Source organism: Esox lucius, chromosome 8, assembly GCF_011004845.1.
Source record: "Esox lucius isolate fEsoLuc1 chromosome 8, fEsoLuc1.pri, whole genome shotgun sequence".
NCBI classification, from domain to species: Eukaryota; Metazoa; Chordata; class Actinopteri; order Esociformes; family Esocidae; genus Esox; species Esox lucius.
This window is the reverse complement of record NC_047576.1, coordinates 16,166,287-16,194,237: the sequence shown is the minus strand read 5'-3', so window position 1 is coordinate 16,194,237 and position 27,951 is coordinate 16,166,287. Positions and strand designations below refer to the sequence as shown.

General features: G+C 41.8%; 2 protein-coding genes across 2 annotated transcripts; both read left to right on the top strand.

Annotated features, from left to right (window-relative positions):
• Positions 1 to 1,061: 1,061 nt before the first annotated feature.
• Positions 1,062 to 8,784, top strand: LOC105006952 (cytochrome P450 2J2-like). The gene is made up of 9 exons (XM_010865693.3): positions 1,062 to 1,334; positions 3,131 to 3,293; positions 4,164 to 4,313; positions 5,333 to 5,493; positions 6,008 to 6,184; positions 6,329 to 6,470; positions 6,548 to 6,735; positions 7,630 to 7,771; positions 8,284 to 8,784. Exons 1-9 carry the CDS (start codon positions 1,152 to 1,154, stop codon positions 8,457 to 8,459), a joined length of 1,482 nt encoding a protein of 493 aa, XP_010863995.2. The 5' UTR covers positions 1,062 to 1,151; the 3' UTR covers positions 8,460 to 8,784.
• Positions 8,785 to 13,491: 4,707 nt separating this feature from the next.
• On the top strand, positions 13,492 to 26,670 carry LOC105006950 (cytochrome P450 2J2). The gene is made up of 9 exons (XM_010865692.3): positions 13,492 to 13,970; positions 14,488 to 14,650; positions 15,788 to 15,937; positions 18,516 to 18,676; positions 21,418 to 21,594; positions 21,728 to 21,869; positions 21,954 to 22,141; positions 25,496 to 25,637; positions 25,854 to 26,670. Exons 1-9 carry the CDS (start codon positions 13,788 to 13,790, stop codon positions 26,027 to 26,029), a joined length of 1,482 nt encoding a protein of 493 aa, XP_010863994.2. The 5' UTR covers positions 13,492 to 13,787; the 3' UTR covers positions 26,030 to 26,670.
• Positions 26,671 to 27,951: the final 1,281 nt, after the last annotated feature.

The following is a 27,951-nucleotide window of genomic DNA, read 5'->3' as shown; positions in this document are numbered from 1 at the left end:
ATAGTTATGCTGTGTTTGCTAAGTGCAAAAGCCTTCTTGCCGTTATTGTCAGACTAGCTATTCCCCTTAACAAATCTAATCTGCCACATCTGGGAAAGTCAACAGGCATAGGATACTTACATTGTTTGATTTTTGAAAAAACAAGGTGAATGTTTTTTGTCTCTTCATTGCCTTTATGTGGCATTTATACAGTCGATTCAGTTCAGAAAATCACAGACTCAGCTCAGTCACAGATGGTATATGATCACTATGGTAACCGGTTACCGCTCCTACAGGCACGATTGAGGCACCTACCAGCTCCTCATAGGACCCCGGCGACGCGTCACTCAGGAGTCGTAGCACACATACACAGAGAATGAGTGTAAACACTGGTTAGTCCTCTGTTTTACCGGTTTCTTTCGCCTTTCGTAGTGATAGTGAGGGCGGGGGACGGATCAGGTCTCTATGAATCTGAGGGGGTCATGTCCCCCCCGTCCCTAGTGCCATCTGCGCGCCTGTCAGCACCCTATTCAACATTTCAAGCCCGCAAAAAATCGCTGAAATAATCCCTAAAAGTAGCTCTTCAAGTTTGTAATGAATCAGTATAAAAAAACAAGAAGCTAGCCATAAAGCTACAGTAGCAAGCAGTCCAATTGATCTCAGATATTACTGGCTATACTGTAGTGATCAACTCCCATTTGATGTTTGATTTCACTACAACCATTACTATTAGTACTACTAGAATTATATTAATAATCAAAGTAAATTGCTAAAGGTCTGCATCAGATGTGGAGGACATGTTTCTGTTTCCATGTTAATTATTCACAGGTCATTAAATGGGAAGTTCATGCAGCCTCTTCTGACATCTGAATTAATGTAGTTTTTCTCAGGATCTCCAAATGGGACCTATTACATAAGCTGTCCTTTGAAACCACGAGTTAATGGTCGAGCAGCCTGCTTTATATCCATGTCAGTGACTCATTAACAACTGAAAGAAAACACAGTAAAATCTTGGCAGTCTTAGTGGAGAGAGAATAACAGACAAAGCAGAGAGAAAGAGACAGCCAGGGGTGACAGGGAGGGAGGAGCCAGAAGAGAACGGCTACAGAGAGAAAGAGAGGCTAGCAGAGAGCATTTTTACATAAGTGTTTGCATTAACTGGCGTTCTCACGATGATTCTACTGGTGGCGTTGGACTATTTTGATGTGAACAGCTGTCTGGTGTTCATCTTTGTGTTTCTCTTGGTGATGGACATCGTCAGGAACAGACCTCCACCTAACTTCCCTCCTGGACCCTGGTCTCTTCCTTTCCTGGGAAATATCTTCACAGTGCCAGACCCAGAGACTATGAAAAAGGTCAGATGCTCAATCATTGCTACACTGACAAAATTTTTGTTTTTGTCCCCATTTATCATGAGCTGAACTCAAAGATCTAAGACTTTCTCTATGTACACAAAAGGCCTATTTCTCTCAAATATTGTTCACACTGTCTAAATCTGTGTTAGTGAGAACTTCTCCTTGGCCGAGATAATCCATCCACCTCACAGGTGTGGCATATCAGGATGCTGATTTGACAGCATGATTATTGCACAGGTGTGCCTTAGGCTGGCCACAATAAAAAGCCACTCTAAAAAATTAGCAGTTCCATCACATAGCACAATGCCACATATGTCGGAAGTTTTGAGAGAGCATGCAATTGGCATGCTGACTGCAAGAATGTCCACCAGAGCTGTTGCCCGTGAATTGTTCATTTCTCTACCATAAGCAGTCTCCAAAGGCGTTTCTGAATATTTGGCAATGCATCCAACCGACCTCACAACCGCAGACCACGTGTAACCACACCATATCCAGCATCTTCACCTCCAAGATCATCTGAGACCAGCCACCCGGTCAGCTGCTGCAACAATCGGTTTGCATAATCAAAGAATTTCTGCACAAACTGTCAGAAACTGTCTCAGGGAAGCTCATCTGTATTCTCGTCGTCCTCATCGGGGTCTCGACCTGACTTCAGTTCGTCATCGTAACCGACTTGAGTTGGCAAATGCTCCCATTCAATGGCATCTGGCACTTTGGAGAGGTGTTCTCTTCAAGGATGAATTCCTGTTTTCACTGTACAGGGCAGATGGCAGACGTATGACATCGTGTGGGTGAGCGGTTTGCTGATGTCAACGTTGCGGATCGAGTGGCCCATGGTGGCAGTGGGGTTATGGTATGGGCAGGTGTGTGTTATGGACAACAAACACAGGTGCATTTTATTGATGGCATTTTGAATGCACAGAGATAACGTGACGAGATCCTGAGGCCCATTGTTGTGCCATTCATCCACGACCATCACCTCATGTTGCACGGCCCCATGTTGCAAGGATCTGTACACAATTCCTGGAAGCTGAAAACATCCCAGTTCTTGCATGGCCTGCATACTCACCGGACATTGAGCATGTTTGGGATGCTCTGGATCGGCATATACGACAGCGTGTTCCAGGTCCTGCCAATATCCAGCAACTTCGCACAGCCATTGAAGAGGAGTGGACCAACATTCCACAGGCCACAATCAACAACCTGATTAACTCTATGCGAAGATGTGTTGCACTGCGTGAGGCAAATTGTGGTCACACCAGATACAGACTGGTACAGACCCCACCGGATCCCCCCAATACAGTGAAACGGCAAATTTTAGAGTGGCCTTTTATTGTGGCCAGCCTAAAGCAAACCTGTGCAATAATCATGCTGTCAAATCAACATCTTGATATGCCGCACCTGTGAGGTGGATGGATTATCTCGGCAAAGGAAAAATGCTCACTAACACAGATTTAAACAGATTTGTGAACAATATTAGAGCGAAATAGGCCTTTTGTGTATATAGAGAAAGTATTAGATCTTTGAGTTCAGCCCATGATAAAAGGGTGCCAAAACAAAAGTGTTATGTTTATAATTTTGTTCAGTGTAAGTACGAGTAGAAAATATTGCTAGTACTCAGTAATATTTTGTTACTAATTATGTAACGCTTTCTACGTTATAACTATTTTGCCTCCCTGAATCAGATTTGAGACATGTTTTACATAGGACACAGAGATTGTGGATTCATAAGATTCTCTATAAATAAAGGTTAAAATTACTGATATTATACTATTTATACTCTGAGTTCCCTGCAGATGGCGCAGAAATATGGTCCAGTGTACAGCCTGCGTCGAGGCAGTGCGAGGGAAATCTATATCTCAGGGTATAAGATGGTGAAGGAAGCTCTAGTCAATCAACTGGACACTTTTGCTGAACGCCCCATCATTCCTCTGTTTCACAAAACCAACAAAGCCCTTGGTGAGTCAGTGGCTAGGTCCAAAATGGCACCCAGTTTCCTGTCCAGTGTACTGCAAGACAGGTGATTTGTTTACTTTAGTCAATGGTGCAGTGTAAAACAAAATAGTCATTTAAAAAATAAGTAAAAAAGAGAAACAGATACTATTGTAAATACTAATAAAAATAAGAGGCTATAAACAATATAAGGATGAGGTGGATATGTACTTGTAAGTAGGGATTAAGTTACTGTTGTGTGTGTGTGTGTGTGTGTCAGTGTAGTTGAGTGTATGGAAAGTCATGTCAAAATAATTCAATGTAAAAGGCAAAAAATATGGTCAAGGTAGCGATCTGATTAACTATTTCATTTCAGTGTCTGTCTCTTGGGTAATGGGGGTCTTAGATAATCATTGCTTGATATAGAGGTTCTGGAAGGTAACGAGCTAAGAACAAGCTATGTACAGGGCTGTCCATGGGACCCACTTTAGAACTTCATCATTAGTGATATGGACATTGAGGATCTTGAAGGGTAACCATGACAAGCTGGTATTGTTACCAACCTTCAAGTTCAAGGCATGGGGAGAATCTGCCAGGAAGTCCAAGATGAGCATGGAGGGAACAATGGAAATTGCTTGAAGTAAAAAGCATGTATATTGTCAACAATTAAAATCTGATTGCTTATTGCTTATCTCTCTCTTTCATCTGAAATTGCTGAAAAGAAGTGCTTATCAATAATTTACTTTCCACACTTTTCAAATGCATATAACAGTACAATGAGAAAAAGGAGAGGAAGGCCACTTTAGTTTACTAAGGTCAACCAAATACCCAACCTTTCATATCCTGCTGCATTCTGGCTTCAGGCATCGCTCTAATCCATCTCTTCTCTGGTTTAAGGCCTTTCTCTAAGCAATGGTTACTTATGGAAAGCCCAGAGGAAGTTTGCCAACACCCACCTGCGTTACTTCGGTGAGGGGACAAAGGGCCTGGAGCACTACATCCAGCTGGAGAGCAACTTCCTGTGTGAGGTCTTTAAAGAAGAGCAGGGTAAATTATACAGACCAGAACATTTAGGGGTAGCACTTGAGAAAAACAAACCCTCAGAAAATGGGTTAGCCTAAATGTGTCAAAGACAATTTTGATGTTGGTGTCTGAATGTCCTTTGTGTTCACGAAAGTAAGAGGGTCCCTGTTCAAACAGATTATTGTTGGTTTAGTTTTTTATGAGATGAATGCAATATCTCCTGAATCTTTCACATTTTCAGTCGTTCAGTATTGGTTTTATTCAATTATCTGTCAGCCTGAACACATTATCACGGCTTACTTACAGTTCAAATGAAAGTAGTCTGGTTGACATTTGAAGTTCTGGCTGTTAAAAGCCATATCTGAAGTGTAATCCCTTAAGGTAGTCATACATGACATGATAAACTGCGATTTGGCCCCGATTTTGGAACTACAACAAGGTATAGCTTAATGCCATAGGCTCAGACCAAGACATCTTAGGTTGCATAAAGTAAATCTAATAGATGTGTGATTATCATTTGTGTGGTTTTCCAACCCAGATATTACTGTAGGTACTTATATTTTAGTCTCACTCAGTTTTTATGAGTTTACTACAATTCTGGACTAACACCCTTATCCAGTTGGACAATGCTGTTCAATTCTGCACATGATGGGAGGTAAGAGGTAGCTTAAATATGTATTATTACATAAAAAAAGGTTAATGACTAAAATGTGAATAAAATGTAATTTCAGTCTATCGTTTAGGTCATCACTTTCTTTCTGTTTAATAATGTATATTCTCAGGTCATTTCTTACTCCCATCATGTAATCAGCCTTGTCCAACTACACTAAAGCTGTTGTCCAGCATTATAGCAGACTGATAAAACCAAAAACTAAAATGCCACAAGGAAAGGAGGAAGCCTTTCCAGGATCTCCAACTAACTTGAGTCCATTGCAAATTGTTGCAAGGGCCTTTGAAAAGATCAGATATGATGACATTAGGAAAGAGTGAAACATAATAAACACCAGAAGTTTGCTTAACCGGTATGATGTCTATGCTGCCAGGAAGAGGATTCAACCCCCATTTCATCTTGAATAACGCGGTGGGGAATGTTATCTCCTCTGTGGTGTTCGGCCATCGATTTGAGTACAGTGATGAAAACTTCCAGAAGCTCCTACGCTTGAACAACGAGGCTGTGATACTATCCGGTACTGCTCGAGCTCAGGTGGGTGTCAGGTTGTTGGATGTTATTAACTGGCAACAAATTCAGTTGGGGAGGCTGGTTGGCCTAATGGTTATTGCATCTGACCAGTGACTTAAAGATTGCAATATCATGTCCCAAACCAACAAGGAGACTGTTGTTCTGTTGTTCGATCCCTAAGCAAGGCAATTAACCCCAATTACTCCCAGGTTGTAGCTAAAAATTAGATTGTGTTACGTAGTAGAATAATAGTAGACAGAAAAATGTGATGCTTAGTGGTGAGGACATGCAAGACTTTGTCCCTTGCAATCTTTTTCTGTTGACCAGCAAATTCATTCCCATGCAAATACCATTCCTGTGATTTTCTGGCAAATAAAATAAATCTCACTGACATAGAAATCTCCAAATATTAATGGAAACTACATAAGGGTCCACAAAGAGGAAATGCCCCTTCAAGAAAGTTTGTGGACTTGTAAACAGCCAAATAAAGATTGTCATACTTGTTCTCAAATAATCTGATTTGTGTTCCCTTTCCCAGCTCTTTGATATCTTCCCAGGCATTCTGAAGTACCTGCCTGGTCCCCATCAAACCATCCAGTCCAACTATTGTCAGATGACAGACATCCTGCAGGTGGAGATAGATAAGCACAAGGAGGACTGGGATCCAGAGAATCCCAGGGACTACGTAGACATGTACCTCACAGAGATTAACAAGGTGTTGTTTCAAAAGATTGGCCGACATTATGACAAGGATTCAAGACAAAGACCATAAACAAAGCACACCACCTAGACCAGACTGACATGTTTTTCATTTTTATTTGTCACATTCCAACTAACCTTCCCCTTTAACAACCTCAAGAGGAAGGAGGACCCCAAAGCTGGCTTTGACACAGAGAACCTGCTGGTATGTACCCTGGACCTGATTGAGGCTGGGACAGAGACCACTGGCACCACCTTACGCTGGGCTCTGGTCTTCATGATGAACTATCCTGAGACACAAGGTGAGTCAGTTCCAGAGCTCCCCCCTGTGAATAATGGAGTGTTTGTTTGATTGACCCCTTCTCATTCAATCCTCCAGAGAAGGTACAGGCTGAGATAGACAGAGTAATAGGACAATCCCGCCAGCCCAACATGTCTGACAGGCCTAACATGCCCTACACTGACGCTGTCATCCATGAGATCCAGAGGATGGGAAACATTTTGCCGCTGGGTTTCCCTAAGATGTCCAGCAAAGACGCAACACTGGGGGGATATTTCATACCCAAGGTAAGAGAAATTAACCACAGAATTAGCAATGTTTCTGAATCCCCCTGTGTGTCCAGTGAATGATAAGTTTTGTCTCTGGACATTTGTGACATTTAGCTGTCAAAGTGTAGGTAGGCACTCTAGGTGTCACTCGGTTGCATCACTATCTTTGTTACCCACGTTCTACATCAACACATCTATGGTGATGATGAAAAGTAGAGCAGAGGCTAATAATGGATCCCATTGGGTAGAACTGCCCAAGTTGAAACAAAAGGCCTTGTTCAAAATATCTATTTAAAAAATTACATTTGGGTCTTAAAGTTAAAGTTAGTTGTAAGGCTAGCTCTGTGATTAAGATTCACCTTAAGTTTAAAATTTTGAATGGGGGGTGGTTTATAACTTGGGCTGGGTAACTACTGCTGACTGCTAAATACTTTGTTATTTCTTTCATTATGCAATTATGCTTAAAGATAAACAAATTAATTAATAGTTATAATAAAACAAAAGCAACTATTCCAAACAACTATTCCAACAATTGTATCTAATTAGCTAACACTAATTAGCTTCTGTTTAACACACAGACTCTCAAGTTTGGATTTTACCACCAGATCAATGGAAGATCAGAGGCTTTCAGTTGCAAAGTCTATGGCACTATGGTAGTCAGGCCAAAAGTCTTTGCTTTATGGGTACAGATATTAACCGGCCTGTGTCTGTCTGTGTGTTTAGTGTAAAATAACCCATAGCAGGTCTGTAGTACTTCTCTGACAGCGTGTGAAGGCTTTGTCTTATGAAAGCCTAAATTAAATTAGCCAAAAATCAAAAACATTATTTTGTGACCAATATAAACTAGAGTAACCAAACTGAGTAACTGCTAGAATTGATTGTAATTAATTATACTCTCTTTGTCCTGAATAGGGGACGGCCATCAACACCATCCTGTCTTCAGTGCTTGTTGACAAAGATGAGTGGGAAACTCCTGATACCTTCAACCCAGAGCATTTCCTGGATTCTAACAAACAGTTCAGGAAGAGAAACGCATTCATGCCTTTCTCAGCAGGTGATAAAGCAGACCACACTGCTGAAAAAATAAACAGCATTCATTGCTGACAGATTCTGGTTTAACTGGCGACCTGCTTTTGATGTGCTAAATTATATTGGTGAACTGATTTTTGTTTGCTGGCAACCAGCCCTGGTTGTGCAGAGGTAGTTATAGGAGTTTTTAACACTTACATTTAATACATTTTGCATGCATTCTTATCTAGACCAACTTAGCGCAAAACCCTGAGCTATATGGTAACCCTGTCATTTGTTGTTGTTGCATGAATTCACAATGTAAAATAGAGCAATTATTAAATTATTATTCTCACAATATCTTTCACACATTATTGTTTGTATTGAATACATATTTATTTAATATGTTTCTTCTCTTACTGGCAGAATAAACATATTTTTAAACCAGATCATTAGCGCTTTGATTCAAATAGAATGAGGCAAATCATATCCCACCTCACATGCTAGTGATCTTTCTGTTTGTCTTAATAACTTGCAAATGCATGTATGTTTTTACAGGTAAGCGAGGATGCTTGGGGGAGCATCTTGCCCGTATGGAGCTGTTTCTGTTTTTCTCCTCCCTGTTGCAGCGTTTCTCCTTCTCTCCAGTCCCTGGAGTTGTGCCCAATCTGGAGAGGGTCCTGGGGTTCACTCACTCCCCAAAGACGTTTCTGGTCAGAGCTCTACCGCGGTGAACTTTTCCATACAAGAACTACTCCCCCTCCCCCACAATCTGACCTACTTCTCCTACCTCCAAACAAAACATTGTGACTTCCAAACAATGCCTGCCTGGGGAAAAAATTGTGATAGAGAAGTATGATTTTTTTTTTGTGTTGAGCAGATTCCCTGGACAGAGGATGCTGTAATAGAAAAAAACATGTGCTACTTCTACATTTACAAACTTTATACATCAGCTTTTCAAGCATTTCCAACTTAAAAACTTTTTTGTACAGTGGATATAAAAAGTCTACACACCCCTGTTAAATGTCAGATTATTGTGATGTAAAAGAATGAGACAAAGATAAATCATGTCCGAACTTTTTCAACCTTTAATGTGACCTATAACATGAACAATTCAATTGAAAACAAACTGAAATCTTTGAGGGGGAAAAAAATAAAATAAAAAAATAATCTGGTTGCATACCCTTAATCTTCTTCTGGTAAAGTCATGCTTTTGTGTATTTGCATGTGTGCTTTGGGTCATTGTTGTGCTGAAAGGTGAACTTCCTCTTCATCTTCAGCTTTCTAACAGACGCCGGAAGGTTTCATGGCAAAATTGCCTGGTATTTGGAATTGTTCTTAATACCCTCCACCCTGACTAAGGCCCTGGTTCCAGCTGAAAAAACAGCCCCAAAGCATGATGCTGCCACCACCATAATTCACTGTGGGTAATGAAACCCTAGTTTCATTAGACCCTGATGTTTTTTTGTTTTTTCATGGTATATATAATGCTGTCTGTAACTGGAACTTCCAACCAGACTTCTGCGTGCATGGCTTACATATCCATTTCAGATTAGATGGGCTGTCTGTTGGTATTTATTGATGAATACTTTGTATGTAAAACTCTGTGATTAACTATATGTGACGGTGCGAGTGCGTAAAGGTGAGGGAAAAAAAAAAAAAAGGAGGATAAACGATCAATAGTATCTTTACTTCTCTTTCCAAAAGAGCGAGTATCAGCACCTCACGGTACAGAACATATAAACAATAGTCAGTGAGATGCAGTGGAGACAACAACACATACACTCACCTAAAGGATTATTAGGAACACCTTACTAATACTGTGTTTGACCCCCTTTCGCCTTCAGAACTGCCTTAAATTCTACGTGGCATTGATTCAACAAGGTGCTGAAAGCATTTTTTAGAAATGTTGGCCCACATTGATAGGATAGCATCTTGTAGTTGATGGAGATTTGTGGGATGCACATCCAGGGCACGAAGCTCCCGTTCCACCACATCCCAAAGATGCTCTATTGGGTTGAGATCTGGTGACTGTGGGGGCCATTTCAGTACAGTGAACTCATTGTTATGTTCAAGAAACCAATTTGAAATGATTCGAGCTTTGTGACATGGTGCATTATCCTGCTGGAAGTAGCCATCAGAGGATGAGTCCATGGTGGTCATAAAGGGATGGACATGGTCAGAAACAATGCTCAGGTAGGCCATGGCATTTAAACAATGCCCAATTGGCACTAAGGGGCCTAAAGTGTGCCAAGAAAACATCCCCCACACCATTACACCACCACCAGCAGCCTGCACAGTGGTACCAAGGCATGATGGATCCATGTTCTCATTCTGTTTACGCCAAATTCTGACTCTACCATCTGAATGTCTCAACAGAAATCGAGACTCATCAGACCAGGCAACATTCTTCCAGTCTTCAACTGTCCAATTTTGGTGAGCTCGTGCAAATTGTAGCCTCTTTTTCCTATTTGTAGTGGAGGTGAGTGGTACCCGGTGGGGTCTTCTGCTGTTGTAGCCCATCCGCCTCAAGGTTGTGCTTGTTGTGGCTTCACAAATGCTTTGCTGCATACCTCGGTTGTAACGAGTGGTTATTTCAGTCAAAGTTGCTCTTCTATCAGCTTGAATCAGTCGGCCCATTCTCCTCTGACCTCTAGCATCAACAAGGCATTTTCGCCCACAGGACTGCCGCATACTGGATGTTTTTTTCCCTTTTCACACCATTCTTTGTAAACCCTAGAAATGGTTGTGCGTGAAAATCCCAGTAACTGAGCAGATTGTGAAATACTCAGACCGGCCCGTCTGGCACCAACAACCATGCCACGCTCAAAATTGCTTAAATCACCTTTCTTTCCCATTCTGACATTCAGTTTGGAGTTCAGGAGATTGTCTTGACCTGGACCACACCCCTAAATGCATTGAAGCAACTGACATGTGATTGGTTGATTAGATAATTGCATTAATGAGAAATTTAACAGGTGTTCCTAATAATCCTTTAGGTGAGTGTATATATACAACAAAATGGTGATTGGGAATAGGCGCGTCCTCTGGAAGCCAGCCTATGGTTCATACACCGGCGAGGTGGAGCGTCAGAGAGGAGGGAGAGCCGCCATGCCACGTGGAGCTTACGTTACACTGTAACTTTAATGCAAAATGAATGCTATAGCAGTATAGAAGTATACAAACTTAAAAAAAAACAAGACCCTCATCAACCTGCGGAGTCTGCATTCGCCTCTGCCCGTTCACTTCCTGATCCGAATTCACAACTGGCTGAGGGACTACATCTAGCACCTCTCCAGAGGTATGATGGGGACCCTGCTAGATACCATGTCTTCCTACAACAAATAGACATCAACTTCCCCTACCAGGGAGGTCCCCCGCTGCCAGCAATGACGAAGGTAGCGGCGATTATCTCCCTATTAACGGGGGCGAGGTCTGGAGTGGGGCACTGGAACCACCATTCATCCGGATGAGAACCGTGAGAGATTCCTCCATCTAGGACAGGGGGTCAGAGCAACCGCAGATTACGCTCTCACCTTCTGGACACTAGCCACCGCAAGTGGTTGGAACGGGGCTGACCTCATCCCGTTTCCACAACAGACTGCGTAACAAAGCGCAAACTGAGCTGGTCTGTGGAGACGACCAGCTGATCCTGGACTAGCTCGTGTCCATGGCCACGTGTCTCGACACACTCCTGAGATCCCGTCGACATCTCCCTTCCACTACTACCTTAGTCATCACAGCTATGAGCGAGGGGCCGGAAGCAATGGAGGTGAGCCATACTGATCTTTCGAAGGAAGAAAGTCGACAGAGACTGGAGCAAGGTCTGTGTCCATACTGTGGACGAGCCAGACATCCGCGGAAGACCTGTCCCCACAGGAGACTAACCACAAGGCCACATCAGCCCAGGTAGACATGGCAGTACTGCTTCTCATGAACTCGACTAACCCTTTCACTGTTAACCTTGCCTTACCAGAGGTTTATTCTACCCGATCCTTCCCAGCAATGGTGGACTCTGGTACGGCAGGAAATTCAATGGAGACGTGCCCCTGCAGCTCTTAGAAAACCTTGTGTTGCCCTTTGGTTTAACTAATGCCCCCTCCCTATTCCAGGCATTTGTGAATGAGGTATTCAGGGACAGCTCAGAAAACGTTACTGTGTAAATCAGTGACATCCTGATTTTTACTCCTACCATTGATGTGCACATCCAGCACGTATGCACCATTCTTAAGCCCCTACTGGAACACCAGTTGTACGTAAAGGCCAATAATTGTGAATTTAGATGAGCTAGATGAGTCAGGGAACAGTGAGTGCAGTCTGGGACTGGCCCGTTATGGATTCTATTAAGGCCCTACAAAGATTCCTGGGGTTTGTAAATTATTACAGATGGTTTGTAAAAAGTTTTAGCACCATGCTGGCTTCTCTCACGGCCCTCTTGAAGAAGGGACAGAAACGGATCACCTGGAACCAAGAGGCTGAGGGTATGATTCAGCATCTCAGGGATTAACTCACTCCCATTCTGCACCATCTGGATTGGGAGCTTCTGTTCATGGTCGAGGTAGATGCTTCCAAGATGAGGGCGCCAAACACCCATTTTCAGTACGGACTGACCACAGAAACCATGAATATGAAGTGTTTTTTTTATCGGGTTTGAGTTTACCCTGACCTACCAGCCGGGATCAAACAAGGTCAAGGCCGACGCTCTTTCCCGACTCCATAACGCGGAGGAGCGTACGCTGGACATCGCTCTCATCATCCCACTTTCCCACATTGTGGGAAATCACTCATACTATGTACCACCTGTTGAAGTGGGCACACACTCTCTGCTGCAGGACATCCTGGAGAGCAACGGATGCTCAGCTCCATATTGGTTGGCCCTGATGTTCGAGGGAATGCACTTTCCTGCTCTGGATGTGCTCAGAACAATATGCCTCACCACCTTCCACATGAGAAGCTACAGCCTCTGCCCATCTCTCAACATTCGTGGTCCCACCAGTCGATTGACATTGGGACAGATCTTCTGTTGTCAGTGGGTAACACAACGGTGCTCCACTCCTAACCTCACGCCTCTACAGTGTGCGCTGGGTTATCAGCCGGCCCTGGTACCGTGGAACCAGAGCCACACCGATAAGCCTGTGGTGGAGGATTGGTTCCGGCTGAGGTGACCTGGAACGCAGCTCATGTGCTGGGACATTGCCAGAAAATACAAGCTGACCGGCACCACAGTGAAGCCCCAGGTTTCAAACCCAGGGATCATGTCTGGCTCTCCACGAGGGACTTCCTGCTCCACCTAGCAAGCAGGAAACTCAGGCCTTGGTTTGTGGGTCCTTTAAATGTTGTGAGTAGGGTGAATGTAACGTCGGCCAGAGGCGCAGGATCTCCTCTGGAAAAACAAGTGGATCCTAGTTTTCTTTCACACCCAAGCATGTCGAAATGTGAATGTTGGATTTATATTTTCATTAACTTCACATGGTAACTGTTGGTTAGGCAAGTAATGTCTCATTTCTCCAGACACTTTGTGTGAATCAGAATCCGTAGGTGGCTAGTTATTGTTGCTCTAGCTATTGATCTGGCTAGATTTTCTGTCAATCTGACATCATTGATTTTCTCTGTGCAGTATAGTATGCAGCTTTGTAGCCTTGCGATCTCTATACATTTTTTTACATCTATGTCATTTTGTCTCAGTCTGAGCCTTGTTAATGATTTACAGGCCCTTAGTGAGTCCATACTCCCTCTCCCTGTTTTTCTCATAAACTGTGGAGGACCCATTACATAACAACTCTCCCTGTGAGACCATGAGTGAATGGTTAAGCAGCCTCGTTTTCATCCCTGTGACTGATTTAGTAACCATTGAAAGTACAAAATGGGAAAAGCTCGGCAGTTCTAAGAGTGATACTGACAGACAAAAAAAAAAAACTGATTAGGACCTAGAGATAAAAATAGGGAGATTACATGGGGAAACAGAGAGAGAGAAAGACAAACAGAGAGAAAGAGAGAGGCTTCTAAGGGTGAAAAACCAGAGCGCATTTCCACAAGTGTGTGCATCAACGGGTGATCTCAACATGATTCTGCAGGCAGTACTGGACTTTTTTGATGTGAAGGGCTGTTTGGTGTTTATCTTTGTGTTTCTCTTGGTGATGGACATCATCAGGAACAGACCTCCACCTAACTTCCCTCCTGGACCCTGGTCTCTTCCTTTCCTGGGAAATATTTTTACAAAGCTTGATTTCAAGTCCATGGACAAGGTCAGATACTAATACAGTATATCCATTGCTAATAAGACATCCAGGGGCGACTGGTCATTAGGGGCAGTCTATCAATTATTTCATGGGTGCACCTTCTAAAAAATGTAATAGTAAAAAGATTTACTTACATTGAGATTCATAGCAGTACAAAATGGCTCAGATAATGTTCTCAGTCATAGTATACATTTCTTTCTTTAGTAAGTGTCCAATAAATACAGTGTCAAATAAAATAGTATTTTCTATAAAGTCCTGCCCTCACATTGAATTGAGGGAGGCAAATAAAAACACTGTCCTTTAAGAAAAAAGGTTTCACCGGCCAGCTTGACATCCAATTCAAGGGACACAAGTTTACCAACACAAAAAATCTGACCTGTGTGATTAACACAGGGCCAAACATTAAATTTATATGTTCAGGTTTTGCTACCGATTTGAATGCTCAACAAGAAAATAATTAATAGTTTTCATTAAAAATAAAATAACATGAAAACACTGTTTTAATGTGTCACTCTATCTTCAGATGGCTGAGGACTATGGTCCAGTGTACAGCCTGCGTCGAGGCAATGAGAGGATCGTTTTCATCTCAGGTTATAAGATGGTGAAGGAAGCTCTGGTCCATCAACTGAACAGTTTTGCTGACCGGCCGATCAACCCTCTGTTTCACGTCATCTTCAAAGGCATTGGTGAGTCAGTGGCTAATTTACATACTTTCTTATCGTTTTTTTTTCAAGTGTGCAATGTCTGGATCAACCAGGGGTCCCTGAGGAGAGAATGAAAACTACTGACTGAGAAATTCTCCTTTGACACAAGGCCATGCATTGTTCAAGCCAGAGTCACCGTCCACAGTCAATATGTTTTGGCATATCACATGACATTAGATATACTTGAATTACATTCTCACTTGCAGCTGCACGAAAACTAGTGTTTTTCTTCCACATAATATCAGGAAGTGTTTCTCTTAAATGTGAATAGGAACTGCTACTAGGCTGTCCCACTGCCTAACTTTACTAGCCCGCTCTAAATCCTTGTGCTCGGTTTTTTGAGTCTTCACACCACATCCTCTTCTTTCCTGCTCTCTCGAGCCCCACCCTTGAGCCGCACTTAAGAGGAAGAGAACACGACAAAGTTCCCTGGTGTGCTTAATTGGGGAAGGCAAGGAGTACCTGTCTCATGGAGAGGGCACTGCTGTACCATCTACCTCCTCCTGATCGCTGAAACCTCACGCACCCTTTAGGTGCCAATTAGGTGTTGAGTTGGCCAGGAAGCTCTGCTTTCTGGGTAAATGCGCTCCAGTCTAGGAACTGGCACCGATTCTTTTCAGCATCAGCTGAGCTGTCCTCTTAGTTCATATCTCTTAGGGCGTTGTCGCTGTGAACAATCACTGGACAGTTTCTTCCTTGTTGAAAAATTAACAAAAGTGCCACCCTGAACAAACAAGACCCACCTGGGTGTTTTGTCTTGGGTCATGTCCACGTACATCTCAGTTTGTGCGATTACTGCACCGACTGCACTCAGGTACACTCAAAGAGTGTATTGGGCTACTACAAGAATTGAAGGCCGATTTAAATGTTTCTGCCCACCCGTTTTTGACTCTGTCCATGTGAGGTGGAACACGTTGCATTACTGCAAGAGTCCAAAACCACGAATGCCTCAGCCTGCCCTGCTATCAGCTTTGCCTGAGGCAGGTGTCACAGGCAAGACAGGATGTGAATAGGGCTGGTATTATGGTTTTAGGGAGTTTTTGATTCAACCCTTGCTTGATTACCTGTACCTTTTCTGGTTAAATAAAGGATAAATAAAAATAAACATGTGCTCCTCAGGTATTGTTCTAAGCAACGGTTACATGTGGAAGAACCAGAGGAAATTTGCCAACACCCACCTGCGCAGCTTTGGAGAGGGGAAGAAGGGACTGGAGCACTACATCCAGCTGGAGAGCAACTTCCTGTGTGAGGCCTTCAGGGAGGAGCAGGGTATGTATACAGTTGGGTGCATTAAGGGTTGGGCTTTCTAACTTAATTTAGTAGAAAACAACACAGACCCTCATTACTCAGGTCACCAACACATCAACTGGTCAGTCGGTGTTTCCCAGAGGCTGGAAGTCGGCCATAATAACAGCAATCTTTTAATCAGGTGACTCTGCTGACGTGATGAACTACAGGCCCATTAGTTTATTACCTGTGGTGTCAAAGGTTGCCAAAAAATGTGTAGCAGAACAACTGATTGTCCACCTCAACAACAGCCCCTTCACATTGCACTCCATGCAGTATGGCTTCAGAGCAAAAGACTCTACAGAAATGGCAACTGCTTTATTCTGGAAAATGTGAAGTCCAAGATGGACAAAAGGGGTGATGTTGGGGCACTATTTCTAGACCTAAGGAAAGCTTTTAATACTGTTAACCATGAGGTTCTCATCACACAACTGTCCAAGTTCAATGTTTTTCCCAGTGCCTTGAGATGGATGAAATCATAACTTGAAGGTAGAACTCAATGTGTCAGAGTGCGCAGTGAGTTGTCGCCCACTCTCAGCTAAGATGTGGGTGTGCTCCAAAGGTCAATACTTGGCCTGTCACGACTCCCGGGACTCAGGACAGAGGTAGGATCCAGAAGCAGATACAGACACTGGGGTAAAAGGACAATGATGTTTGTCGTAGTAGTCTGAGATGATAGTGGAGATACGTAAGAATTACGTAGGCGGGTATGAATGTATTGTTGGAGGTTGGATAGTGGGTAGCAGTGGTACGAAGTCCGGGAGGCAAGAATGGTCAGAAGGTCAGGCAGGGTTCGGTCAACAGAGCGGGGAGTCAGTCCGGGCGAAGGTCGATAACGGGAAGGCAGATGGGTGATCCAGGTAGTTGGGAGGGAGGTGCAGGACGGGTCTTGGAACAAGGGTCTGGAAACGAACGGGGAAAAAAACACGGTGAGCAGAAGATAACAAAAACAGGATACTCAGAGAATTCGGATAGCTTGCTTAATTAGGTAGAGAACGCTGTACAATAATCCGGCAGGGACTGAAAGCAGACCTCTCCCATTTATAGGGAGAGTGGCAATCAGCCCCCCAGGTGTGTAGACTGGTGCAGGTGCTCAGGATCAGTGGTGATTACGGGTGCCTTCGTGGAGTGCCGGGAACAAGGAGACTGGTACTCGGGGAGATGTAATGACAGCCAAACAGATAGACAAACAGCTTAGGAGGGCTGAGTCCTGACAGGGCCCCTCCTGTTCAGTCTGTAAATTAATGATTGGCCTTCTCTCTGTACTGGGTCTGAAGTTCAAATGTATGCAGATGATACAGTGATATATGTGCATGCAAAGCGCAAACAACAAGCTGCACAAGAACTCACTCCTATGATGGTCCAGGTTACAAAGTGGCTCAGTGACTCGTTTGTATCTCAATTTAAAAAAAAAAATCTGTATGTTCTTCACAACAATGGCAACTGATGCAACTGAGCCAGATGTCTATGTGTGTTTATGTGTCAAGGAAAGAAGCTCCAGGTGGTTCCCCATTTTAGTACTGTACCTAGGCATCATACTTGATTCCAAAACTTTCTTTTAAAAAACATGTGAAAAAGTTATCTCAAATAACCAAATTCATCCTAGCTAATTTCCGATTTACACAAAACTGTTTGACTATAGAGGTAATACAAAACTGTACTTTCAATCTATGATACTCCCTCACTTAACATACTGCTTGACTAGTTGGGCCGCATGTTGAAACATTAAAATCTATTCAGACTGTCTACAAACAGGCTTTTAAAGTGCTTGATACGAAGCACAATAGCCATCATCATGGTTACATCCTTGTGCAATACACTGACGTATGTCATGTTTTCAAGATCCTAAATGGCCTGGCTTCCCCTCCATTTAGTACTTTTGTTAAACAGAAAACCCAAACCCATGGCAGCAGATCCACAGGGTGACAGTATGGTTCCCTTAAGGAAAAGCACTTTTAGTCAATCTGCTTTCTCTGTAAGAGATTCCCATTTCTGAAACATGAAACACAAGAACACAATAACAACACTGCCATCAGACACACAAAACTGCACCACCTATCGCGCCTGTGTATTTTTGCTTTCAATGTTGTCAGTAGCTTGAGTCAGTAGGTGTGTAAACATGTATTTTGTTGCTTGTTGTGCTATTGCTCTGTCTGCATGCTACATGTTGCTTGTCCTAAGTTGGTCTTCGTGCACTCATGGCTTGTCTGTATTGTTATTGCAATTGTTTTTAATAACCAGCCCAGGGACTGTGGTTGAAAATTAGCCGGGTGGCTAAAACCAGCACTTTTACTGAAACACTGATTAATCTGCACTGTTCCTGTATAATAATAATAAATAAAACACAAAACACTGCACATTGAACACAACCGCCAAACATTTATTTTGTAATGTTCTTAGAAGACATGTTGTATAGTATAGCTGTAAAGTATGTGTGACTGTGGTCTGCTTATGCCAACCCAATTAATAATATAGTTACAAAGACACACGAAAGACAACAGTTAAAGAGATAATAAACACTGGAAGCTTTTTATAACCAGTATGATGTCTATGCTGCCAGGAAGAGGATTCAACCCCCATTTCATCTTGAACAATGCAGTCGGGAACATTATCTCCTCTGTGGTGTTCGGCCATCGCTTTGAGTACAGTGATGAAAACTTCCAGAAGGTCCTACGCTTGGATAACGAGGCTGTGATACTATCCGGCTCTGCTCTGGCCCAGGTAATTTCAGGGGCTGGTTACTGGTTTGAAATTCTTCAGATGAGATCTTAAACCTGTATTCTGGCTTTTAGTGGCAAGAGCTCTCAAGTCCTTGTCACAGAACTATTTTGGTGAATTATCTGCAAAAAAAATATAGCAACATAGCACCCTGCCCTGCTCGTGACCAGCCTTTAATACAAAGCAGGGTTAGTTCTGGTTGGTGTCTGGGTGGTCAAACAAATTCTGCTGGAATTCCAGTTGGTCACTAAAAATTCCATAGCACTTATTTGTGTTAACCCCAGTGTCCTGAATACATTCCCAATCTGGCCCTATCCCTTACCGTGGCCACTTATCGCTCCTCTCTTTCCTAATTGGCATATATCACTCTCTCCACCTCATGGCTAATGTGTTGAGGGTTGTGGAAAAGATTTGTCGGCATACATTTCCTGCAGCTCACACAAAAAGTCTTACTTGTGGGTTTCTGCTCAATAGGGCTAAAGAAATAAAAATATAATTGCTCTTCAAGCCTTAATAGAAATGTCCCTTAATGCTATGCTCATTAACATTCTATTTACATTTTATGAAGCATTTGTACACAACAAAATAGATATAAAAAAATGTATTTCATGTTTCAAGGTATTAAACATAAATTGTTTTGTACTTCTCTATGCATTTTGACCATATTCATTATTTCATACATTTATTAGAAACTGGAATATACATTTATTCTGCGCTTGGAATACTTTCTAGGAGATTTCCTGAAGCTTGTGTGCATCACAGAGGAAAAACTTCCAATACCTATGTTTTCTTAGAAATCTGAGGTGGTTATTGATTTATAGCACAATGTAATTAGTTCAAGTGTGTCAGTTGGTTTGGTACAAAACATTTAGGAGCGTCCTGGTAAATCTGATCTCACAAATGTTAAAACAAACAACATTTCACAGATTAAACAGTGGCTCATGGTCCCCTTGCGAAATGCGAAAATGCTTTGTACCAGCAAATCCTGGTACAAAGCATGACATCACTGTAAAGAACATAAATTCTTCTTTTTTACTTCATTATTATCACACACCGTTATTTCAGGGGTTTTCTTAATCGTGGAATTATCCGAAAATAAGTTGTGTTCAGAAACATGTCAAGCGTTACAAGCTTGATGTTGTCATTGCATGCAAAGCATATAAGACTAAACTTCTACTAAACTTCTGACTACCTTGAAACCCTTCTGATTCACATTTTCAATTTTTTTGAATGTTAGATAAAGTAGGTTAATAAATACATTTAGAAGTAGATTAGTCTTATTTTCTCAATCATGTTGTCACATTTTGATGAAGCAGAACTCCAGGCACTGAGTTAAGGAATAACAAAAAGGGTTTAACAAGGAAAATCAGGTGGGGGGGGGGAAACAAGAAAACAGCAGGAACACAGTAACAAGACAGGCAGGCAAAACCAGAGACTGCCGGCAAGCAAGACACATACACAAAAAGATTCAATGACTCAAAGGGCTGACAGAACTGGGCAAACTAAATAGAGTGCTGATGAGGGCTAATAAGAAACTGGTGAAAACAATCAGAACAAAAAATCAGGTTACATTTAAGAACAAAGTGAAAAAGGAACAGAACAAGCTACATTCACAAACGCAAAACCAAAACCCAACAAAACAGAACCTCACACATATTTACATTATCTATTTTTACAGTCAATGTACTTTTACATCTTAGGATATAAAGATCTAAGAACATTTCATGTCATATATACACTCACCTAAAGAATTATTAGGAACACCTGTTCAATTTCTCATTAATGCAATTATCTAATCAACCAATCACATGGCAGTTGCTTCAATGGATTTAGGGGTGTGGTCCTGGTCAAGACAATCTCCTGAACTCCAAACTGAATGTCAGAATTGGAAAGAAAGGTGATTTAAGCAGTTTTGAGAGTGGCATGGTTATTGGTGCCAGACGGGCCGGTGTGAGTATTTCACAATCTGCTCAGTTACTGGGATTTTCACGCATAACCATTTCTAGGGTTTACAAAGAATGGTGTGAAAAGGGAAAAAAACATCCAGTATGCGGCAGTCCTGTGGGCGAAAATGCCTTGTTGATACTAGAGGTCAGAGGAGAATGGGCCGACTGATTCAAGCTGATAGAAGAGCAACTTTGACTGAAATAACCACTCGTTACAACCGAGGTATGCAGCAAAGCATTTGTGAAGCCCCAACACGCACAACCTTGAGGCGGATGGGCTACAACAGCAGAAGACCCCACTGGGTACCACTCAATCACGCACGACCAAACAACAAAAGTAAAGGACTGACTTAAGCAGCAAAATGACTGTAGACAATGGTTCTAAAGAAACGTACATATAACGGCAACACACACAACGACAGCAAACACAACAAGCAGAGGGGAACATTTAAGCACTTACAAATGATGTGATAGGGACCTGGTGTGCATGATTAAAGACATGTGACACAAAACAAGTCCGGGATGTGTTCATGAGTGACGGGAACTGAGGGTGCACGGAACAGTGGCGCTGCTGCTCACCGTACTGTGACAATCCCGAATTAATCAGGAATGAGTTGGGTCAGCTATACCATAATACTGATAGGATGGCTTGTTTTATTATGCATTTTCAAGTGAAATTGTATATTGTATAGGAGGATTTGTTTTTACATTTTTAGTCCTTTACATATCCAAAGGTCACATTCAGATGTTCATTTTCTTGATAACCTCATATCATCTGATTTGTGTTCCCTTTCCCAGCTCTATGATGTCTTCCCAGGCATTCTGAAGTACCTGCCTGGTCCCCATCAAACCATTCACTCCAACTATTATCAGATCATAGACATCCTGCAGGTGGAGATAGATAAGCACAAGGAGGACTGGGATCCAGAGAATCCCAGGGACTACGTAGACATGTACCTCACAGAGATTAACAAGGTATTGTTCCAGAATAGTAGTCAAAACGATGACCAAGGTCAAAGTCTCATCACATGAATGTAGCAAGCCACCTCCACCAGTTGGTTTTTTATTTGCCACACTCTAATCCATCTTCACCGTTAATATCCTCAAGATGAAGGAGGACCCGAAAGCTGGCTTCAACACAGAGTCCCTGATAATATGTACCCTGGAACTGCTAGAGGCTGGGACGGAGTCTGTTGCCACCACCTTACGCTGGGCTTTGGTCTACATGATGATCTACCCTGAAATACAAGGTTAGTGATTCTTCCACAGCTACCCCCTGTGCATTGTAGTGTTTGGAGGTTTCTTGATTGATCTCTTCTCATTCAATCCTCCAGAGAAGGTACAGGCTGAGATAGACAGAGTAATAGGACAATCCCGCCAGCCCAACATGTCTGACAGGCCTAACATGCCCTACACTGACGCTGTCATCCATGAGATCCAGAGGATCGGAAACATTGTGCCACTGGGTTTCCCTAAGATGTCCAGCAAAGACACAACACTGGGGGGATATTTCATACCCAAGGTAAGAGACATCAAACCACAGCATTAACAATGTTTCCCTCTATTTATCAAGTGAATAGTTTTCATTGTCCCGCAACACTGGTGACATTTATGGATTATTTCTACAAGTAGTCGTAGTGTGGCAACTTAGCCAAATGTCGGTGGGGTCATCCATGAGTTTCTGTGTTAAATGCTTTAAGTAATGGTTCAAATGTTGTTGCCGCTGATGTCTAAGATACTGTCTCACAGTACATCTATGTCATTGTGGACAGATGTTTGAATCAGGCAGTTGCTAGGGCATTATTGGCTTGGCGCTGCAGGGGGTACACTGGTAGATACCACACAAGGCTGCATTGGGCTCTAGCAACTGTTTGTCGTAGGTTGGGCACCTTCAAGTTAAATCGTGGTTGTTGGCCAGGGAATGTTCACATCCCACACATGAAACCAGGCAAAAACCTCTCGGTTGAGTGAGCAGAGAGAGGCTTTTCAAGATAAGCATCAGAAGACAGATCTCAATCTACAACTTTTGATGATCTGCTGTGGAGTTGTAGCAACAAGGCAAGGACATGATCAAAGTGGAAATTATAAAAATTTGAGTGGAAAGAAATAGGGGGAGAATATGTAAATGCAAGTCTTTATTAGTCATAAACACAGGGTTACCAGACAACAAAAGTCAGACAACAATGCTTGAGAGATTCCCTGGAATTTGACACCACGTATAAACCCTTTAATTGTCTCAACAAGCTGGTAGAAAGTTTTTATAAATAGATTTAGAAAAATATAAGAAAAAACAGGCACTTCCTGTTTTATGGGTTGCATTTATGAATTACATAAAATTAAAATAACATATACTTTTATTGTGGTCTTCATTAAACCAACCCACAACAACATATACTTTGCAGGCTTGACGATTGACTCATTAATGCACAAATCATAACTATTTTACTTTTTTTAATACAAAAACTATTTCAAATATGTCTGAATGTATACATGGTATTTTATCTATGAAACTGTTTAGATGAGCCGAAGAAGATTTACATGGTCTCAAGGGAACCAGTCAGACTGTGTCAGAGGTCTGCACCACCAGCAAAACATTGCGCCGTCGCTTCATGTTATCTCTCACTCTGTTAGATGGACACTCTTTCCCACTTACACTGTGTAGCACCTTGTGTTTCTTTTATTAGTTCCTGGGGGTTTTAGTTCATCAATGGTTTGATCACTACACCCAGTGGTCTTGACTCTCAGAGTAAAAATATACAGCTCCGGAAAAGATGTATAGACCACTGCACCTTTTTCTTTCCTTTCCAAAAAAGTTGAAAGGGAAAGTTTTGAGTGAAGAACAGAAGCGTTCAATTTGCAGTGGTCTCTTAATTTTATCCCTTCTGTTCTTCACTCAAAACCTTCATTTTCAACTTTTTTGGAAAGGAAAGAAAAAGCTGCAGTGGACTCTTAATTTTTTCCGGAGCTGTACATAGAAATGACTAAGTTTGATAAGCTGTGAAGTGTGATAAGCTATGAAGTGTGATAAGCTATGAAGTGTGATAAGCTATTTTTAAGTTAAGCATTGTCTAGTATCTCAGCTTCTAAGACCTTTGTTGTTGCTCTTGAGTAGCATAACCAAAATTCACTATCAATCACAAAAGGCTTCAATTCATTATATGAGGGAACTCTTACCCTTATATAGTGTACCATCACAGTATTTGGACAGTGACATGTACAGGTGCTGGTCATAAAATAAGAATATCATCAAAAAGTTGATTTATTTCAGTAATTCCATTCAAAAAGTGAAACGTGTATAATGTATACATTCATTCCACACAGACTGATATATTTTCAGTGTTTATTTTTTTTAATTTTGATGATTATAACTGACAACTAATGAAAACCCCAAATTCAGTATCTCAGAAAATGTGAATATTGTGAATAGGTTCAATATTGAAGACACCTGGTGCCACACTCTAATCAGCTAATTAACTCAAAACACCTGCAAACACCTTTAAAGGGTCTCTCAGTCTAGTTCTGTAGGCTACACAATCATGGGGAAGACTGCTGACTTCACAGCTGTCCAAAAGACGACCATTGACACCTTGCACAAGGAGGGCAAGACACAAAAGGTAATTGCAAAAGAGGCTGGCTGTTCACAGAGCTCTGTGTCCAAGCACATTAATAGAAAGGTGAAGGGAAGGAAAAGATGTGGTAGAAAAAGGTGTACAAGCAATAGGGATAACCGCACCCTGAAGAGGATTGTGAAACCCATTGAAAAATGTGGGGGAGATTCACAAAGAGTGGACTGCAGCTGGAGTCAGTGCTTCAAGAACCACCACACACAGACGTATGCAAGACATGGGTTTCAGCTGTCGCATTCCTTGTGTCAAGCCACTCTTGAACAAGACACAGCGTCAGAAGCGTCTTGCCTGGGCTAAAGACAAAAAGGACTGGACTGCTGCTGAGTGGTCCAAAGTTATGTTCTCTGATGAAATTACATTTTGCATTTCCTTTGGAAATCAAGGTCCCAGAGTCTGGAGGAAGAGAGGAGAGGCACAGAATCCACGTTGCTTGATGTCCAGTGTAACGTTTCCACAGTTAGTGATGGTTTGGGGTGCCATGTCATCTGCTGGTGTTGGTCCACTGTGTTTTCTAAGGTCCAAGATCAACGCAGCCGTCTACCAGGAAGTTTTAGAGCACTTCATGCTTCCTGCTGCTGACCAACTTTATGGACCAACAGGACTTGCCACCTGCACACAGTGCCAAAGCTACCAGTACCTGGTTTAAGGACCATGGTATCCCTGTTCTTAATTGGCCAGCAAACTCGCCTGACCTTAACCCTATAGAAAATCTATGGGATATTGTGAAGAGGAAGATGCGATACTCCAGACCCAACAATGCAGAAGAGCTGAAGGCCACTATCAGAGCAACCTCAGCTCTCATAACACCTGAGCAGCGCCACAGACTGATCGACTCCATGCCACGCCGCATTGCTGCAGTAATTCAGGCAAAAGAAGCCCCCACTAAGTATTGAGTGCTGTACATGCTCATACTTTTCATGTTCATACTTTTCAGTTGGCCAACATTTCTAAAAATATTTTTTTTGTATTGGTCTTAATTAATATTCAACTTTCCTGAGATACTGAATTTGGGGTTTTCATTAGTTGTCAGTTATAATCATCACAATTAAAAGAAATAAACACTCAAAATATATCAGTCTGTGTGGAATGAATGTATACATTATAGAAGTTTCATTTTTTGAATGGAATTACTGAAATAAATGTACTTTTTGATGATATTGTAATTTTATTACCAGCACCTGTATACTGTAAAAGCCATTGTAATTCAACAAGTTTGGTAGAGTTGAATATAGTCTCTCTGTCCTTTTCAGGGGACAACCATCACCACCAACTTGTCTTCTGTGCTGTTTGACAACAACGAGTGGGAATCACCAAACACCTTTAACCCAGACCACTTCCTTGATTCTGATGGACAGTTCCGTAAAAGAGAAGCCTTCCTGCCTTTCTCAGCAGGTAGAATACATGATGTTCTTGGATGTTCAGGATATTTTCTGTTGGTTCTGTTTTCATTGATCTTCTGTTAGATTCCTAGGCAAAAGATAATGATCCAAGTTCAAAATCGGTCACATCAACTGATTTCAATGTTATATTTGTTCAGGTGAGTATGTTTCCTGAGATTACATGCATGTATATATGTGTGTGTGTTTGGGTGTGTGTCTGTCTGTCTAGGTAAGCGTGTGTGCTTGGGGGAGAATCTTGCCCGTATGGAGCTGTTCCTATTCTTCACCACCCTTGTCCAGCGTTTCTCCTTCTCTCCGGTCCCTGGAGCCTTGCCCAGTCTGAAGGGGGTCCTGGGGTTCACTCACTCCCCAGAAAACTTCCTGGTCCGAGCCCTGCCGCAGTGAACAATTTCTCAAACTGTTCCAAACATAGAGCACCGCATGGAGGCTGCAAGACATGTCTGGTGGAGAGCAACAGGAACATTCTGTTAGTGTTCATTAGAGTCATTGGACAGAGGCATGTCAACTAAGTGATGTCATTACCAAAAGATACATTTTTTGTGTGTATTTTTCTGTATATTTTTATCAATAAACTGCAATTTACAGAACACTCAGTACTGTACAATAATAAATATACCAATGATATTCTTAAATTACAAATACAGTATACCAGGGCAATTATAACTTCTCTAAATGTCCTGTAAATACAGTGGTTTTGTAAAAATTAATTATTGAGTTTCCTTTTTATACTCTTCCCACTGTGTACAATAAAACTACTGTGCACTTTGTGTTCATTAAATATACAAAAGGTGAATGGTTAATAGTTCATGTATAAGCAGTGACCTGTCATTAATTAAGGCCAGTAAGGTATTGAGGCTATCACAATTCACTGTAGAACAGAACAGAAGAGATTAAAAGGGTTGCCATAAAGGATAAACCTGCAGTACAAGGAATGCCAAGAGGAAAAAGGGGTGGTAGTTTACGTTAGATCCAGTACATGTATGCACATTTTAATATTTTAGAAACCAGGTGACTTAAAAGAAGATAATTATTGATGGAGGTCATCCTCAGAGATTTGTAAAATTTCAAACCAATGTTAGCTGTTTTCACTCTTCAAAAACAAAACAACAACATGCTCACATTGGTGAGAACAGGCTCATATTAATGGCTGGAATAGATAGAACGGTGTCGAAACATCACGTTTTTTGTGTGTTTGAACAGAATCAAAATCCCCTATTGGCTTAGTACATTCTCCATACCCATAATATGACTGAGTGTAAAGGTACTACTAGTGTTAGACAACAGAATAAACCAAACCTACTAGCTGATTTACAATGCACTAAGTATATGAGATTAAGGAAAGTGGTCCCAGTTTACAGCTAGCATCAAGACAATATAGCCCAGTCACTCCATTACAGACATTATTAAGTTTCCCATCTTCCAGACAAGATAAATAAATGTCACTTACACTGTCAGTAACATTTGGTAAAAAAAAAAGACCTTTAAGCACCCTTCTCCTCCAGCCCAGCTCTAGAATTCAGGATCAAGGGTCCTACTCAAACAATGTAGTGTAATGACAATTATGTGTGCTAAGGTATTCCTGTCATTACACTAAATTATGTGTGCTAGGGTAATCTTGTCATTACGCTGAGTTACGTGTGCTAGGGTAATCCTGTCATTACACTGCATTACCAGTTCTAAGGTAATCCTGTCATTACACTGCATTACTTGTGCTAAAGTAATCCTGTCATTACACTGCATTCTGTGTACTCGGGTAATCCTGTCATTACAGTGCATTATGTGTGCTAAGTTAATCCTGTCATTACCCTACATTGCGTGTGCTAAGGTAATCCTGTCATTACACTGCATTATGTGTACTCGAGTAATCCTGTCATTACAGTGTATTATGTGTGCTAAGGTAATCCTGTCATTACCCTACATTGCGTGTGCTAAGGTAATCCTGTCATTACACTGCATTATGTGTACTAGGGTAATCCTGTCATTACAGTGCATTATGTGTGCTAAAATAATCCTGTCATTACCCTACATTGCATGTGCTAAGGTAATCCTGTCATTACACTGCATTCTGTGTACTAGGGTAATCCTGTCTTTACAGTGCATTATGTGTGCTAAAGTCATCCTGTCATTACCCTACATTGCATGTGCTAAGGTAATCCTGTCATTACACTGCATTATGTGTACTAGGGTAATCCTGTCATTACAGTGCATTATGTGTGCTAAGGTAATCCTGTGATGAGTCATTCATTTTCATAATGAGGCAAAATATACAGGTGTCTGAGAGTTATAATATATTGACTGACCTTTTT